The sequence below is a fragment of the Vipera berus genome, assembly GCF_964194415.1.
Source record: "Vipera berus genome assembly, chromosome: 8".
In the NCBI taxonomy this organism is placed as follows: Eukaryota; Metazoa; Chordata; class Lepidosauria; order Squamata; family Viperidae; genus Vipera; species Vipera berus.
The window spans coordinates 17321423-17340328 of record NC_138211.1 but is presented as its reverse complement, the minus strand read 5'-3'; the positions used below and the strand labels follow the sequence as shown (position 1 = coordinate 17340328).

General features: G+C 43.6%; 2 protein-coding genes across 6 annotated transcripts in view; both read left to right on the top strand.

The window, feature by feature from the left end:
- Nucleotides 1-3661, top strand: part of PLEKHA2 (pleckstrin homology domain containing A2) — a 77345-nt gene extending 73684 nt beyond the window's left edge. For all 5 annotated transcript variants that reach the window (XM_081333736.1, XM_081333733.1, XM_081333735.1 and 2 more), the window contains one exon: nucleotides 647-3661. In XM_081333736.1, coding sequence (XP_081189862.1) covers nucleotides 647-1015 — 369 coding nt within the window. In that variant the 3' untranslated portion in view covers nucleotides 1016-3661. The remainder of the gene's footprint in view (nucleotides 1-646) is intronic.
- HTRA4 (HtrA serine peptidase 4) lies at nucleotides 2213-16634 on the top strand (the record flags this gene model as incomplete). The annotated part of the gene is made up of 10 exons (XM_081333423.1): nucleotides 2213-2284; nucleotides 7732-8335; nucleotides 9694-9793; nucleotides 10860-11064; nucleotides 11325-11519; nucleotides 12788-12820; nucleotides 13195-13309; nucleotides 13479-13536; nucleotides 15306-15401; nucleotides 16469-16634. The coding sequence occupies 10 exons, from the start codon at nucleotides 2213-2215 to the stop codon at nucleotides 16632-16634; spliced, it is 1644 nt and encodes a 547-aa protein (XP_081189549.1).
- Nucleotides 16635-18906: the final 2272 nt, after the last annotated feature.

The following is an 18906-nucleotide window of genomic DNA, read 5'->3' as shown; positions in this document are numbered from 1 at the left end:
CAGGTGAAGATCTCACGCTTCTCCTGTCATGCTAAGGTGCCGTGAGGTCCAGGACCCTGTCCATCCTGCACAAGCAGAGCACGCAGCATGCCCTGGGACCACTACAGAGTGTGAAGGGTTGCATAGGCAGAGGCCACACCTCAGAGCTGCTTGGTTAGCATTCAGTCCCACTTGTGTCTCTGGTACGATGGCTTGAGAGCTGCCCTCCAAAACAGCAACGAGCCCCAGTGGAGGGACTCACCTGTGGATGGTGGTTCTTTAGAAGCCGAAGTGGTGGGTTGTGCTCAGTCTTTTGCTCCTGTGTGTCAGGAGGGTGTGGGATGTGCAAGTTGCAGAATGGGCTGGATCAGCAGGACCCAGAATAGGCTACGTCATCAGGACTTGGCATGGGCTGAGGCTCCTGAAGCTGGGGAGGCCTGCAGGGACCTCAGGAGATCCAACGAAGGTGGTTAGACCAGTAATAGAGAAAGGAGGCAAAAAATATTATAAAGATCACTTCGACAGCTGCAATTTTGAAGACTGGCTGTAAGTTCATTTTCTTAGCATCGTTGTAATTTTGAATGGTTGCTGAACCATAAGGACATAACCCAAAGACTACCTGTATTGATTCTTAGCTGCCACTGATCTTCTGGTTTTTGCCTTGCAGGAAATGCCTTTGGTGAGATCAGTGTCAATGGATAAACGAGGAAGTCCCACCTTGTCCAGCTCTACCACATCATCCATTGCATGGCTGAAGCAGCGAGGAGAGGAGTCCAGGGTTGGTCACAAAGGTCCCTCCACTTCTTGCTGGCTGCCATGGATGCCTGTGCCACAGATGGAGGAGAAGCAACAGCCGGCCTCCAAGGAACAGGCTGAAGAGCTGAGCAACTCTGGGTTTGCCCCTTTGTCTGCTGAACGAGATGCTGGAGAGACCCAGGTCAGGCGTGTCCGACATAGATCAGAACCCCAGAACTTTAAAGAGCACCGCTTTCTGATTGACTTGGAGGATGAAAACATCCGAACCTCAGATGTGTGATTGTGCAGCAAGGTGGATGTTGCCAGGAAACAGGCATTTTAAGGATGGGATGTTCTGGATGAACACTAGTTAGCTTGCACCAGCTCCAAACGGAACAGATACTGCAATGCAACAAATTTAAAGCTGAGAAGAATCTACACTTACATGGGGATTGCATGTTCTGCTGGAGTCTTCTCCAGATCAAGCACAATTCACAGGGTGCCAGAATATTCAAGATGATCCTGTTTCAAGTTTGTTGAGGATGCAGAACCATACAAAGGGTTCTCACATTCACCACGAGAAGCTGTTCATTCCACCATCATTGCTTCCTGTCTAGTGAAGGGAAGCCCACATTGTTCAGTTGGAGGCCTTGATAAACCTGACGCTTTCCTCTCTTGTTTGTGCAAAAAGGCTTTACTAGAATTACCTGGAGCGTACAGCAACTTAGTATATCTACCCTTCCTGTTCTGGTAGCAACAACAGTGGGGTTTTGCTTGATCAGTGGATGAACTGAAGGCAGTTCACCTTGTTTAATGTCCAAATCTTAGGCTAGGAAGAGAGCTTGGAATTCCTCCCCGCCCCCCTTCTTTCCTTTCTCTTAAGGATGAAAGTCTCAGATGAGAACATGAGGCTCCGGTAGTTACCTGAGTTACAAGCTAGCCAAGATTTTGAGCTCTCCATAATATAATTGTATGTAGCAGGCAGCTTGGCTACCAAAAGCAAAATGGTAAAGTGAAAACCATCCCTCAACAAATTCTAAGAAAATTCAACAGCAGTCTGGTAATATGGTATACATTAAAATCTCTGCCGAAGAAAGGAATTTTCAAGAAATTGGAGAGAGGAAACAGAGCAAGGACATCCTCATTGAAACAGCATCTTTTTCAGTTCTTCTCAGAGGCCTGTGAGACTGTGGGGAAAAAAATAATAATGGAGATACCAAAAAGGTTTTTTCCGTAGTGAATATCAAATGGTACTTTAGTACTGAGCAATGAGGTTGTCGTATGCTGGGCCATACTAAGTAATTGTTTTAATGACTGCCCGAGATTGATGAAGGTTCCAAATTGGGGTCTTTCCTGGTAACCTTTGGATCCTGGGGACCTGGGAGGGGGTGCAAGCAGGGGGGTGATATCCCCTGACACTTTGATCTATTGTGACAGTAGTGGAGATGAACATCTTGCAAGGTGCAGGAAGATGTAGATCCCACTTAGCCTTTGCAAGATGGCTTCTTCCTCCTTTGGAATTTCCAAGGACAGCTGGGTTGGAGGGCAGAAGAAATTCAATTCAGAAAAGGTGGGAGTCAGGAATACCTGGCTGTCACACAAAGGAGGAGAAAGGATGATCAACAGGACAACAGAATTGAAGAACCAACCCTTCCAAAACCAAGTCCAGCTTCTTGCTTTGTTCTCATGTTACGTCTTTCCCAAACTGGGACCTTACAAGCTGTAGCTACCATGCTTTCATTTGGGGAAAGCTACGGTAAACGAAGATGAGGTCCTAGTCTGCACTAAGTCAGCAGGTAGAAGGTAGTTCTGAATGATGAGTAGAAGGGGGAGGAAAAAACTTCTACGTAGATCTATTTCCATTCTTCAATGTTTCCTGCTACTGGTGAGAATCCCAATGTCGTCATCTTACTCTCCTTTAAAAAAACAGAACTTCAGGAGACATTGCAAGCACAGCAGTGGCGGTACAGATTTGCAACTGAAAATGCACAGTGCTTATCTTGACTTCCAATAGTTGGCAGGAAGCATACTTTGCAGCAGATGCGAAGGAACCACGCTCCCGTTTTGAGCCATAGGCTTACGGTTAAATCCTGTGTCCAAGTGTGCCAAGACTACTCTCTTGCAGAATATGTGTGAAATGTCTGTGAGATCAAGATTCTCAGGTGTGCATCTTTTTGTACTTCAGTTAATTCAGGAACATAAGAGGGTTTTTTTTTTAAAAAAAAAACACAAACAACAACACAGTATGATCTCTCCCATTGAGCCAGTTGGGTATTTTGCTGTTGCTTCCAGATTTATGCCAAGCATTTGGCAAAATAATATTTGCCTGAGATGCGATGCTATAGGTGAATTTGACTCCCCTAACCATCGTGGATATTGCAAGGGAAGAATAGTGGGTGAAATAATCAACATTATTCTTACCTCCTCAAAGGAAAAAAAAAAGGAAAATGAAAACTTTAGTTGCAGCCTGTGTAATTTAGAGAATTTGAATAATTTGCATCTTTTTTCCCCCCTTTCTGATATCATTGAATTCTTGCGATGGGCATAACTTGGTCCACAGCCTTGTGTGGAGGCTGCTTATTCAGACTTGGAAGTAAGCTGCAAAACTCAGTTCAGAGATCACACTGCTCTTTGGTTTTATCATTCATAATACAGAGGCAAGGAAGGGGGGAAAAAACAGGGTAATCATTATGTTGTGGGCCACCTGTTTTTTTGACACCCGCTGGAAGGCGTGCTTTTTACTTGTTAATGAGTCCTGTGACGTTAAATGGGGTTTGTTCCCAAATAAATAGACCCACAATTGCAGCTTTCATCCACTTCTTTGCTCTGGAGATTTTTTAAGCCATTGTTAATACATAAAATTAGGAGCAGAATTTTGCGCTGTCTCTCTTTTTTCTTCTTCTTTTCATGTTGGATTTCACGGAAAATTAAATATTGTGTCCTGGTATGGGTAGTCCTCAACTTATGACCACAACTCTGCCCTAAATTTTTATTGCTAAGCGAGACAGTTGCTAAGTGAGATTTGCCCCATTTTTATGACCTTTCTTGCCACTGTTGTTAAGTGAATCGCTGCAGTTGTTAAGTTAGTAACCTGGTTGTTAAGTGACTCTTGTCTTCCCCATTGACTTGGCTTGTCAGAAGGCAGCAAAAGGGGATTGCCTGACCCCAGGACACTGCAACCATCATAAGTACATGCCAGTCGCCGAGCATCCAAATTTTAATCACATGACCACGGGGATATTGCAACGGTTACCAGTGTGGAAAAAAAATGGTCTTGTCACTTTTTTCCAGTGCTGTTATAACTTCAAACACTCACTGAGTGAACCGTTGTAAGGTGAGGACTACCTGGACTGCATTCAGCACTCTTTTATACTGCCCTCGACTTACGACTACCATTGGTGACCAGAATTCCCACTGCTAAGCCAAGTGGGTGTTAAAGCAAGTCGGGCGTGGTTTTGCAACCTTTTCTGCCATAACTGTTAAGCGAATCTGTGCAGTTGTTCAGTAAATCAAAATAGCAGAATAATAAAGTTGGAAGGGACCTTGGAGATCATCTAGTCCAACCCTCTGCTCAAGCAGGAGACCCTGTACCATGTCAGACAAATGGCTGCCCAGTCTCTTCTTAAAAACCTCCAGTGTTGGAGCATTCACAGCTTCTGGAGACAAGGAGTTCCACTGGTTAGTTGAAATTCAAATTCAGCTAGAGTTGCAGATTCCCCCCACCCGCCGAGATCCATTCCCTTCCCATCCTGCTGCTGATGTAGGAGACTAAAAACTCACATCCCTCCAGCCCAATCTCCCCCCTCCTCCTCCTCCTCCTCCACCACCACCACCCAGAAATGCAGAGGGGGGGGGGAGAGAGACTCAAATCACTTGGCTTGGCCACTAAGCAAATCCAGATTCTCCCATTGACTTTGCTTGCCAGAAGCCTCCTGGGCAGATGGCAAATGGCAATCACGTGCCCCCCGCTTCCCCCGGGGGCACTGCAACCATTGTAAATACATGCTGGTTGCTCTGCCCCCAAATTTCGATCACATGACCCTGGGGATGCGGCAACCTTTGTCAATGTGAGGACCGGTCATAAGTCACTTCAGTGTGGTTGAAACTTTGAATGTTCCCTAAAAGAAAGTTTGTAACTTGACTATCTGTACAGCGTTTTCATCACCGTGGATGGTCCAGGATCAATCTGTGTCTTGGGCTTCCCCAAGAAAGGGTTTTTTTAAGAGCTACTGTACTTTTCAATGGCATCTGGGCCGTCCCTCAAAATTAGACTGACTGTGGGACTTTGCATCCCAACTCTTTGCTCTTCGGTTGAAAAAGTGAGGGGGTTTTTCCTGCTTCTGGAGGAAGGGCTATCTCTTTCTGTGGAAAGGAAGTAAGAAAGTTGTATGAAAAAAGGGGGTCAATCAAAATCCCAATTCCCAAGGCCTTAAGAGCAAGATGGGGGATTCCATCATAAAAAGTCATATCCAGAATTCTGTATAAAATTAAGGGGTATCCATGGGAGGGCCCAAAAGTCAAGATGGCCACAACCACTTTTGACTTTGGTTGGCTGGGGGATTCTGGGAGCTGAAGTTGTTGAGGTTGAGAAATACTGGCTTAGTCAAGTAGGGTGAGAGAGAAAAATATCCAAGCTGGTTTTCTTGGGTTTTCCACTTCAAATAAATTGCACACACGAAAAAAGAAAGCAATTGTGCTATTTTGCACACTGCTCAGGGACAGTTCTGCTAATAATTCTCAGTTTTAATTCCAGTCCTGCAGAAAAAGTTATTTTGTTCCTTGAATGAAATTTGTCAACAGATCTGTTTTACCCACTGGAGTATTTGGTAATACGTCCATGGAGGTTTTCCCCTTAATAAAATGTTTGAACTTTTCAATATGTATTTCTTCCCAGCTATTGAGCGATTTAAACTGCCCCTTTTTAATTTTAGCTACAAAAATGAATTCATATTTTCCAGCATGGCAACAGCAAAATGACATAAGCTTTGTGGGACCAATACAGGATAAGTTGTTTATTTGAAGGATAAAACTTCTATCGCCACAAACATGTTCTTCTACCTGCATTTTTTCTCCCTCATCTGCTAGCAAAGGAGCATGCAATCCTTGGCCAAAATTGGATTAATTTTAAATATTTATTTCCTGCTCTGCTGTGAGCCCATCAGAAATAGTAAGTAGCGAATGTGTGATCATTGAGGTCATATTAAATCCATGGTTTGTTGAATTGTTACTTATTGAATAAAGTTTAATAGCCTGGATTCAACCAGGTAAGTATTTAAATACAATAATGATCCTGTACTGGAGGTCTAATTCTAAAGCCGTTTCTAAATTAGAGGCATCTGGCAGAGAAAGTGAGGAGAGATTAATAAAGATCAGTGCAGCGTCCCTTTTTTGCATGCATTGCAAAAAAAATATTAATATTAAAATATTAATAGGAAAGGTGGTGAAAAAAAAAATCTAGAAGGCAATAAGAATCTACTGTTAATGTCCAAAAACTACACGGGGCGTATTCATATAATCACCACCAGTGGAGCTTGGCTGAAAGCATTTTAATTCTGTTTACAGGTAGGCTGCTATGGGAAGAGATGTTTTGCCAACTTCTGTTTAATTTTCTTTATTAAGAAAATTTATATGGCTGCCCAACTCACTCACAGGTTGGCTTATAGAAATAAAAAAAATGCAATAAGTCTCCACCCTTCTGGTGTCAACAATCAAACCAATCACTTTCATGGGCTCCATATCACCCTGAGCTCTCCAGCGGTAAGGCCATCTCTTCAGGGCCTTTTGTAAGAATATCAAAGTGGGGGCCAATCTAAGTTCCACAGGGAGGGAGCCACCCTCCCCCAACGAGAAGGTCCTCCTCCTTGATCCCACCAGAGGGCCTAAGTTTTTCTTCTCCAAACCTATCAAGGGATCTTAAGAGATCAGATTTGCAGATGACACTAAACTGGCTGGAATGGCCAACACCCCAGAAGACAAGCTGAGGATTCCAAAAGATCTTGACAAACTTGAGCAATGGGCCCTATCCCAACAAAATGAGTTTTAATGTGGAGAAAAGCAAAGTTTTACATTTAGGCAGGAAAAATCAAAGACCTGAGTACAGATTAGGTGAGACCTGGCTCAAAAACAGTAACTCTGAAAGGGACGTTGGAGCCCTAGTGGACGATCGCTTTGAGTCAGCAATGGGCAGCAGCAGCCACCAAATAAGCTAATACAATCCTAGGTTGTATAAGCAAAAGCATAGAATCAAGATCACGCGAGGTATTAGTACCGCTTTATAAAACCCTAGTAAGATCACACCTGGAATACTGCAACCAATTTTGGTCACCATACTACAAAAAAGATGTTGAGACCTTGAACAAGGGTTCAGAGAAGAGCAACTAAGAAGATCAAAGGCCTGGAGACTAAAACATATGAAGAATAGCTGCAGGACTTGGTTTTGGCTAGTCTAAAGAAAAGAAGAAACAGGGGCAACATGATGGCAGTATGCCAGTATTTGAGGGGCTGCCACAAAGATGAGGGGGTCAAACTATTCTCCAAAGCATCAGAAGGCAGGACAAGAAACAATGGTTGGGAACTGACCAAAGAGAGAAGCAACCTGGAATTAAGGAGAAACTTCCTGACATTGAGAACAATCAACCAGTGGAACAGCTTGCCTCCAGAAATCGTGGGTGCTCCATTGCTGGAGATTTTAAGAAGAGACTGGACAGTCACTTGTCTGAAATGGTATCAGTTCTGCTGCTTGATCAGGGGGCTGGACTATAAGACCTTCAAGGTCCCTTCCAGCTCTATTCTATTCTAAGTTCGGAAAAAGGCCCCTGAACGTGGTGTCTGGGAGGAGAGGGCGAGAAGGGGCTTAGGAGATTCAAAGGTAGCAACCTAAACTCCTGATCCAGCGCCACAGCTCTGATTCCATCCTGACGTTCGTCCGCGCTCGTCTGTGCTTTGCTTGGTCTCTGAGAAAGAACTTTGCGCGCCGAGCTTCGAGTTTGATCCACCATCCTCTGCCCTGACTACAAGGCGACTGGAGGGGGGCGGCGGGTGGGTAGCGCCAGCCGCCCACGGGCCTCCGCCCCCTTGGCCGGCCCGACCCCTCTGGCTTCCCCGCTTAAAGCCTGCGAGCCGTCGGCGCGGCCACCTAGTCTGGTTCCTGCAGCCACGGCCGCTCCGTCCATCGCCATGGCGCACCGGTCGCCGCTCTTGCTTCTCCTCCTCCTCCTCCTCCTCCTCCTGCCGGCCTTGCTGGCCGCTCCTTCCAGCCCGTTGCCGCCCTGCCCAGCGGAGTGCCAGGCGATGCGCTGCCCGCCGCGCTCCGCGCAAGCCTGCCTGGCCGTCGGGGGCCAGCTCCAGATGGACCGCTGCGGCTGCTGCTGGGACTGCGCGCCTGGCGAGGGTCAGCCGTGCGCGCCAGGCGGCCTCTGCGCCCGGGGCTTCTTCTGCCACAGGCGGCCGGACAGCCCCGGACCGGGCACCTGTTCATGCGTGGAGGGGCCCCTGGGGGTCTGCGGCAGCGATGGGCGCACCTACAGCAGCCTTTGCCAGCTGCGCGCCCGCAACCATCAGCCCAGCTCAGGCTACCAGCCGCCCGTCGTCCCCGTCCATAAAGGAAACTGCGGAGAAGCAGGTGGGTGCCGGGTCCTCGGAGGGGAGCGGGCGGGGTGGAGGGTAGAGGAGAAGACTGGGGCTGCCCTTCCTACTTGGCTAGAAACTTGGCTAGAAACCTGGTTTACCCAGGCAGGAATGCTGGAATCTGTTCCTGGATACCTTAAACTGGCCAAGCATAAAAGGAATTTGCAGAAGTGAAACACCCCCACCCCAATTCCACACCGTTTCTCTTGGAAAGAGAAACTAGCCCTTTTGGAGACAGTCAAGCTCCCACCCCCACCCACCCCCACACACATATACACATTTACACATGCAAATGGCCAGACACAGGTCGAAATGGGAGCTGGGAAAGTGGTGAGGACTGGCTTGGGAGAACCACTTTTTAAAGTGTGAACCACTTAACGCACGAATGGAGTGACGGGCTTGATGATGCCAGCGCCCTGCTTTGCACATTGTGTTAAGCCTTCGCATATTGCTTCAGTAGGATTGAATGAATAAAGCTGAATCTTTGTAGCTCAGGGTTAGAATGAAGGGGTCCTTAAGTGTTTTCGGAGCTTGTTTTCTTGCAAATGTTTCATTAGCCAAATAGACAGCATCTAACAAGCACAGATGGTGTTATCTAGATTGGATAATGGAAAGTCTGCAAGAAAACAGCCAAGCTCAGAGAGCATCAAGGACCCCTCGGGACTGAATGAAGCACAAGTGGCATTCTTCAAATTCATATTATATGAATCACAGTACCTGGATTAATTGACTCAGGCAAAGTAGTCCATTGCCTTACAATCATACCATGTTATACCAATCCTAGTGAAGGAGCAGTTAAATTAGTCTGAAAACCAACTCAGAGAGCCAAAGCAGATTCACACAATGTGATAAGCCTGAAGGAAAGCAAACCACTATCCTATTAGCTGTGTTTCTCAACTAAGCTGTAATTTCTACATTTGCTTTTCGCCCATTCACTACATTCTGTACTGAAGGAGCCCAGCAAATTGTGATTTATTTAGCTAACTGGGATTAAGAAAACATGCAGTAGTTGAGCCAGGAAGGAGCTGTATGTACTATGTTATCTGGTCTGTGGTCTTCCTGTCTTGGGATGCAATAAAGAATATTGCTGTCTATTCCCCAGCGATGATGTGAACTAGAGTCCTGTCTATCTCTGTGGATGACACCAGTTTATGAAAAGAGGTGTGTGGAAACTCCTTATATTACATCAACCTGTTGTTCATCCAACTAAATCTAATTTGGTGGTATTGTTTTCCATGCAATGGTTTTCTAAGGGGATTTGGGGCTCAGTAACCCCAAGTCCTCATGTGTTCTAGCATTGCGTCTCACTGGCTTAACATGCATCAATGAACTGGGGGAGACATTGTCCTACAGGTGCTGTGGATCTCAACAGCCCAAGGAATAAATTTAACTTTATTGCTGACGTGGTTGAAAAAATTGCTCCATCTGTGGTTCACCTGGAACTCTTTCGCAGGTAAGAGAAACTGTTTGTATGTTCTTGAGCAAGTTCTCTCTAGAATCAGGGGTAGGCAACCTTGGCTCTTTTATGACTCGTGGGCTTCAGCTCTCAGAATTCCTGAGCCAGCCAGAAGTACACACAAGTTCCTGAAGTTAAGAATAATGCCCTAATAGTTCAAATATGGCTTCACTTTAGAGTGGAGTGGAGTGGAGTGGAATAGAATAGAATAGAATAGAATAGAATAGAATAGAATAGAATAGAATAGAATAGAATAGAATAGAATAGAATAGAATAGAATAGAATAGAATAGAATAGAATAGAATAGAATAGGAAATGGAAATGGAAATGGAAATGGAAATGGAAATGGAATAGAAATGGAATAGAAATGGAATAGAATAGAATAGAAATAGAATACAAGAATATTTTATTTGGCCAAGTGATTAATCAAAAGTGGTTAACACTTTTGATCTCACACCAACTTTCCAGCAAAAAAACACTAGTTCAGATCCCAATTTTACTTTTCTTCCTGAGCTTCAGACAAAGTGTGAGCCTTTTTAAAATAAAATGTGTTTTTAAATGTATTTAAAAGCTGCTCATTCGTGGTGTACCCATCACTGGGCTCAATGCATTACAAATAAAGTCAAGATTTGAAGGAAACTCCTGTCAACCTGCTTTTCAGATTAAGTGAGAGTTGTGTAGATGATATGACATTTACTAACCAAGCAAATGTAGCTGTTTTTTTTCTTGTTTGTGTTGAACCGCTCCAGAAAGCTGCTGGATTTCTGCCTTTCTGTCTTGTTCAGAAGACAGAATATTACAACTGACTTATAGTTTGACTGCTTCTAAACTGTTCCCTAGAAAGAAAGTCCCGCTAACCATGGTCTAGATTTCAGAGTTTTGGCATTTGAGATTGTGTTTCTCATCTTCTTGGCATCTTTGAATGAGCGGATATTAATTTCCAGAAATTCCCAGGCCACTGATCTTAAATTGCTGGGGTTGAGAAATACACTGCCTTAAATTCTAAACTTGGCAATAATGGATTTCTTATGCTGCTTTTTTTTTTACTATCTTCCTGGGTCAGGGCGCCCTACACAAAGAAAGAAGTCTTGGTCTCCAGTGGCTCAGGCTTCATTGTATCTGAAGATGGGTTAATCCTCACGAATGCCCATGTTCTCAGCAAGAAGCAGAGAATCAAAGTCGAGCTCAAAACTGGCCATCAGTTGGATGCCCAAATCAAAGACGTTGACCATAAGCTGGACATTGCTCTGATCAAAATAGACACCCAGGTGAGTACAGCCTTCTCGTTCCAATAGGGCAAAATCTCTGTCTTGCATGTTGACTAGTTGGGAAGGCACCTTATTGTACATGATTCAAATAGAAAGAGAGTAACGTTTGAGAGAAAGACTCACAACTGTATTTGCCTTTTTAACACCCACGAGGAACAATGCTGACCTTTTTGCATATTCACTGATGGCTGATCCTTCAAGACTAGGAAAAATGGCTGCCTCCAAAGTCTGAGGTTTGAACGTTATTCTCCCCGTGCCAGGTAGCCCTCCCAGTGCTCCTGTTGGGCAGATCCTCAGATCTTCGTCCTGGGGAGTTTGTGGTGGCTCTGGGGAGTCCTTTCTCCTTGCAAAACACAGTGACGACTGGAATCGTCAGCAGTACCCAAAGAGATGGCCGAGAGCTTGGGATGAAGGACTCCGACATGGAATATATACAGACAGATGCCATTATCAATGTAAGAGATAATGTGTTGAAGTGGATCTACCTCAATTTGAGGCAAAGTATGGGGTTATTACCCCTTGTCAGGTAGTTGACACCAAAACTTCTTCCCTGCCCCCTTCTCCCTCTTCCACAATTTCGATTAGTTTCATGTCTGCCTTCTCTTAGAGCTAGCAGTGGAGTGGAAGGGGTGGACTAAAGGGCCTCTGGCCACCCATTTATATATTGAAACGTATGTGGATTTGAACTTCAGTTGGTAAATTCCAGAGCATCCCACTCTTGCCTCAGAAATTTGGGAGCATCCTAAAGGTTGCATATCCCAGAGACAAACCCTTGTTCCATTCAGTAGAGTTCTTCTTTTATAATAAAGATATCTAGTCCAGTGATGGCAAACCTTGCAGAGACCGAGTGTCCAAACTGCAACCCAAAACCCACTTATGTATTGTTGGGTGCCGGGTGGGCGTGGCCCATTGGGTTGGCGTGGCCCATTGGGTGGGCGTGGCTGTGGTGGTAACGGCAGACTGGGTGGGACTAAAATGTTCAATCAATCCCAACTTTTTGAGATCTTTTTTTTCCTGCGAGAAGTTGAAATTGATTGATTGATTGAACTTTTTTTTTTTGCACACGGCGGTGGAGGCCTAAAGCGAAAAGGTTTTATAAAACCCAGCTGAAGGCCTAGGACTGGGGCGACGGCACGCATGCCCACAGAGAGGGTTCTGTGTGCCACCTGTGGCACCCATGCCATAGGTTCACCACCACGGATCTAGACAATACCTGGCAGCAGAAATAAAACCTATAGAATGATAAGGTTGGAAGGGGCTTTGAAGGTCGTCTAGTTCAACCCCTGCTGAAGCAGGAGATCCTGCAACATTCAGGACAAATGTTTATCCAATCTCTTCTTGACAACCTCCAGTGTTGGAGCACCCACAACATCTGGAGGCAAGCAATTCTACTGACTGATCATTCTCACTGCCAGGAAATTCCTCCTTAGTTCTAGATGGATCTCTCTTTGATAATCTTCCACCTGTTACTTCTCGTCCTGCCCTCAGGAGCTTTGGAGAAGAAATCGACTCTCTCTTCTCTGTGCCAGCCCCTCAGATAAGGGAAAGCTGCTGTTGATCTTCTTTTGGTTAAACTAGACATACCTAAGTCCTTCAATTGTTCAATGCACAGTTTAGCCTACAGAACACAGGACATAGAATAATAGAGATGGACTTTGGAGCTTTTGGAAAAAATAGTTTTCCATGATACGATCACTTCCTTCCTTCTTTTTCTCCTTCACAGTATGGAAATTCAGGAGGGCCATTGCTGAACTTGGTAAGGACTGTTTATTTTTTTTCTTTGTCTTTACTAAACCCCAACAATCTTCCCTTTTGTTGTGGACTTATTACATTTTGTTCATGGAGTACAAGTCACAATTATTTGCATTCACACGACCACAAAAAAAACAAAACCCCAAACCAAGCAAGTCAGAGTGTAACTCAGAATGCGTGAATCCGTCAGCGAATGCTTAAACCAGAATGAGTGATAAAATGTGAATTGGGAGACATGTAATCATGACAGCCTAAAATGTCAGAGGTCTTTTTTGTTTGGTCTTGTGCAGGGCTGTGGACTATGGGCTATTTATTTTTCAGGGTTTGTAAGCTTGGGCTTGAATCTTTCTTTTCACTTTCGCCTGCTCCTCTCCACAGGATGGTGAAGTCATTGGAATGAATACTCTGAAGGTTACAGCTGGCATCTCTTTTGCCATCCCCTCCGACCGGATCCGCCGCTTTCTGGAAGAAACTCACAACCGACAGGTGAAAGGTAGCATGTCCGGAAATTGCTCAAGTGACTCTTGGACCCAGCCAGTACAATGAAGGGCAGTGACCTCATCATGGAAGAACATTCCATTCATTTGTTAGCTAACCCGTATCTTTTCATCTTTTTTAATTTGGCCTTCGGAGTATGCTTTTAACTTCCTGCTTCTCTCTAGGCAGAACCACTCCCAAGAAGAAGTATCTGGGACTCCGCATGGTCCCCCTTTCTTTCAAGTAAGTCATTCCTCTACCCTTCTTTTTCCTCACACAAGCTTTATTATCCATCTCTCCCCGCCCCCTCTCTTTGTCATCTATCTCTATTTATCATCTTTTTTCTGGTATGTGTAAATCTCTCTATCATCTTATCTGTCTGTCTGTCTGTCTGTCAACAACAACAACAACAACAATAATAATAATAATAATAATAATAATAATAATAATAATAATAATATAATAATAATAATATAATAATAATAATAATATAATAATAATAATAATAATAATAATAATAATAATAATAATAATAATAATAAGAAGAAGAAGAAGAAGAAGAAGAAGAAGAAGAAGAAGAAGAAGTAGTAGTAGTTGGAAGGGACCTTGGAGGTCATCTAGTCCAACCCCCTGCTCAGGCAGGAAACCCTATACCATTTCGGACAAATGGCTGTCCAGTCTCTTCTTAAAAACTTCCAGTGTTGGAGCATTCACAACTTCTGGAGGCAGGTTGTTCCACTGGTTAATTGTTCTAACTGTCAGGAAGTTTCTCCCTAGTTCTAGGTTGCTTCTCTCCTTGATTAGTTTCCATCCATTGCTTCTTGTCCTGCTTTCAGGCACTTTGGAGAATAGCTTGACTCCCTCTTCTTTGTGGCAGCCCCTGAGATATTGGAACATTGCTATCTATCTATCCTTATCATCTGTCATCTTTTTTCTGGTATATCTAAATCACTCTATCATCTTATCTGTCTGTCTATCTATCTATCTATCTTCTATCATCTGTCATCTTTTTTCTGGTATATCTAAATCTATCATCTATCTATCTTCTATCAATCTATCATCTGTCATCTCTTTTCTGGTATATTTAAATCTCTCTCTCTCTGTCTATCTATCTATCTTCTATCTATCTCATCTGTCATATCTGTTATCTTTCTGTCATATCTGTCTCTGTGTCTGTCTCTATCTGCCTCTCTCTCCTTCTCTCTCTCTGGCCATCTCACACAAGCGACTTACAAGATTAAAAACCAACCAACCCCTGAAACATCTAAGAATGAGTTCTAACTACCAACCATTCATAGTAGCAGAGTTCATCTCCCCTGGCCCAAGTGTCTGAGGGAACAGCCAAGCATTCAATAACTTGCAAAAGGCTAAGAGGGTTGGGGTCATCTTAATCTTCCTGACAGTGAGAACAATGAAACAGTGGAACATCTTGCCTTCAGAAATCGTGGGCGCTCCATCACTGGAGGCTTTTAAGAAGAGAGTAGACAGTCACTTGTCTAAGATGGTATAGGATCTCCTGCTTGAGCGGGGGGCTGGACTAGAAGACCTCCAAGGTCCCTTCCAGCTCTCTTCTCTTCTCTTCTCTTCTCTTCTCTTCTCTTCTCTTCTCTTCTCTTCTCTTCTCTTCTCTTCTCTTCTCTTCTCTTCTCTTCTATTCTATTCTATTCTATTCTATTCTATTCTATTCTATTCTATTCTATTCTAGTGGTAGGGATTTCATTTCACATTCAACGGTTGCGGCCATATTGCTTTGTATCTGTTGGTTTGAAAATGACCACTCAAATCACTTCTTGCTAGCTTCTCAGGAAATTAGAAGGATGTCACACCTGTTATTTGATCTTTAGGCCTTCCCCACCTAGCACCTTCCAGGTGTGCTCACCTTTGAGGTCACTAACTAGGATGGGAATTGTAACCTAATATATGTCTAGAAGAATTTACTAGTGGCATAACCTGAGATATCTTAAGAGAGTTTGGAGCTGCTGCTGCTGGAGCTGTTATTCTCTCTCTCCTAGTCTCATCCATGAGCTGAGACGGCAGAATCGAGATTTTCCCAACCTGAGGTCCGGTGTCTATGTTTATGAAGTGATAGCAGGAACAGCTGCTGCAAGGTAAAAGATGAATGCTTGCTTGCTTCCTAAACTTTCAATAGAAGAGAATATATGTTCACCTGTGAGGTCCTTGGTGGTCTCTGAGCTTGCTTGGTTGCTTGCAGATGTGTCATTACTGGACTAGATAATATCAGGCTGATGTTGATGTTGATGATCACAGTGAAGTTACCTAGTCAGATAATGAAACATCTGCAAGCAAACAACCAAGCTCAGAGAGCACCAAGGACCTCACAGGTGAACATATATTCTCTTCTATTGAAAATTTTGGAACTCCACATTCTAAAACTTAATCTATTTCCTCTCTATGTTCTTTTTGGCTAAAAAAAAGAACAGTCAAGGGAGTAAACTTTATCTTGGAACATGGTATAAATCCAAACTTCACAAAGTCTCCTTCAGAAGTCTCTCTTTTGACTGGATTCACACATTATACTAAGCCAACAATTTATTTTGCTTGATTTTGGTTTAACACAGTATTTATTTATGCGTTTTCAACTACTCTTTCTGCCTTAGTGTGCCTTAGTCCAAACCCAACCAACTGAATTTACTGAACCAACCTTATTTCAGCAAGCCAGGAATTATCATGACAGGTGAACTCAGCCACCTTTCACTGAGTTATCCACAGCACTTCTTCCTGAGTCAGATGTGATCAACTCAAACACGCTGCAGTGCACCATTTTACTTTTGCCTCCACCATGTTGCATTTGTTGTGTTCCTCTTTAGTTTGAGGAGATCTTTTTGGTGCTCTTCAGTCTCCTCTCAACCATGTTTCAACATCGCTTTTCCACAAAGATCTCCCATGTTGTTACGTTCTAAGTTTCCTATGGGTCTCTCCTGATCAGATAGGGAGGAAGAAAGCTGAGGTTTCCATTGGCGCCACAGTTCCTAAAATTTTGCTTCCAAAACTCTAGCTTCTCTACAAAGCATGTGTGTTGCTTGATCAAGAACCTGACCTGAAATGGCCCTAATGTCAGGTACGATGGGGGTACCTGTCACTTGCCCTGACGATGGATTTTACCGATACATTTATTTGGTTTAAATATGCACTCACTTCCTGGTTTGGGTTGCAGTGCTGGCCTGAAAGATGGAGATGTCATCATAGCGATAAATGGAAAACCGGTCACCTCAACCCGTGATGTGACAGAGGCTGTTCGAAACAACCGTTCCCTGGCAGTAGCAGTGAGACGAGGAAATGAAGACATCATTCTGACAGTAACTCCAGACGAAATTGATTAAATTTGACCTTCTAACCCAACGGGTGTTGGAATCTTCAGTTGCTGTCAATAAGAAAAGCTTAGGAAAAATCTATACTTTACAGATAGTTCTTTTTTCCTGAATGTGTATAGCAGGGGTCTTCAAACATGGCTCTTTTATGACTTGTGGACTTCAACTCCCAGAATTCCTCAGCCAGGCACACATTTGAAGACCCCTGCTATATATAAATTGATCCACGCACACATTTAACAGAATAACAATAGTAGAGATGGAAAGAACCTCGGAAGTCTTCTAATCCAGGAGACCCAATACTATTACAGACAAATGGTTGTCCAGTCTCTTCCTAAAATCCTCCAGTGATGGAGCACCCACAACTTCTAGAGGCAAGTTGTTAACTTCTGGATGTTAATTTTTCTCACTGTCTTTAATTCAAATTGGATTTCTCTTTGATAAGTTTCCATGCGTTTCTTCCTGTCTTTTACATACAAGGAATGGAATAACACACTTAGAAAATGAAGTCCACTAGACTTGCTTGTCATTTCATTCCTTTTGCCCAAATGAAGCAGAATTGAAAAATATCTATCTTATTGACGGAAGGTCCTACAAAATCTTTTCTTTTAAGTCCCTAGAATATGGCAGCAACCTCTAGGGACAGTCATCAAAACATTCCCATCTTTATGGGCCCTACACAGAGAAAGATTTTATTGTTCAAGTCTGAAATTAAAAGGCAAAACTTTCTATGGGATCTGAATATTGAACATGTAGGAAGCAAACTAAATGTGCTAAACCACAGATAGGTTTTACTCTCCTCCTTTGCCTTTTTAAATGTCCCATCCATCACCGACCTTCAGTCAACGTTGTCAATCTCTGGAAATGTCTCCATAGAAATGCTATACCCCTGTCGGTGATGGTATAATCCAGGGTAAGGCAACCTTGGCTGGCTCTGGAATTCTGGGACTTGAAGTCCATGAGTCATAAAAGAGCCAAGGTTGTTGTTGTTGTTGTTAGTTGCGAAGTCATGTCCGACCCATCGCGACCCCATGGACAACGTTCCTTCTGCCCTTCCTGTCCTCTACCATCTTCTGGAGTCCATTTAGGCTCACGCCTACTGCTTCAGTGACTCCATCCAGCCATCTCATTCTCTGTCGTCCCCTTCTTCTCTTGCCCTCAACCTTTCCCAGCATTAGGCTCTTCTCCAGTGAGTCCTTCCTTCTCATTAGGTGGCCAAAGTATTTGAGTTTTAGCTTCAGGATCTGGCCTTCTAAAGAGCAGTCAGGGTTGATCTCCTCTAGGACTGTCCGGTTTGATCACCTTGCAGTCCAAGGGACTCGCAGAAGTCTTCTCCAGCACCATTGCTCAAAGGCCTCAATTCTTTGGCGCTCAGCCTTTCTTATGGTCCAACTTTCACTGCCATACATTGCAACTGGGAAGACCAGGTTAGTCCTTGGCTACCTGATCTGTGGGACAGTGGAGGGAGGGAGAGCAGCTCAGCCAGACCCAGCCCAGCCCAATTTATTCAAGTTCATAATAAATCAGATGCTGAACACCAGAACGAGAGCACAGAGATGTCTGTAGGGCATAATTTTAAAAAAAAGGTCAAGATGGCATGCACAAGGATACATTTCAAGCTGAAATTGCTTTTTAAATCCCTATTCAGGTCAGCCAGGAAAAGCAGTAAAGGTAAAGTCCTCCACTTATAAGCATTTGTCTAATGACTGTTTAAAGTTACAACAGCACTGAAAAAGTGGCCACAGGTCCTTGCTCTTATAGCCATTACAGCATCTCCCTGGTCACATGATCAAAAATCCACTGCTTGGCAACTGGCATGTGTTTATGATGGTAGACAAGATACAAGATACACTTACCATTGAAAGACGTGTCTAATGAACTTTTGTTGGAGGCCAAACTCCCAAATACATGGACAGAGGCAAACTTTAATACCAAAAGAAGACTCAGATTTGACACAGATAAAAAAAATTACAGACCGATATCGCTACTAAATCTGGATTATAAATTTTTTATCTCAATAATAGTGGAAACTGAAAAGATTTCTAACTGAATTTATACAGCCAGATCAAAATGGATTTCTACCAAAGAGACAAATTAAAAATAACTTAAGAGTTCTAATGGACATATTGGAATATTATGAAATGCGTCCAGGGTGATAGGCATTTGTGACCTTCCCGGACAGCTTCTGACAAACAAAGTCCATGTAGAAAGTGGGATTCACTTTACAATTATGCAATTCAGCAACTGCAGTGGTTAGCTGAACAATGATGGCAAAAACAAGTTG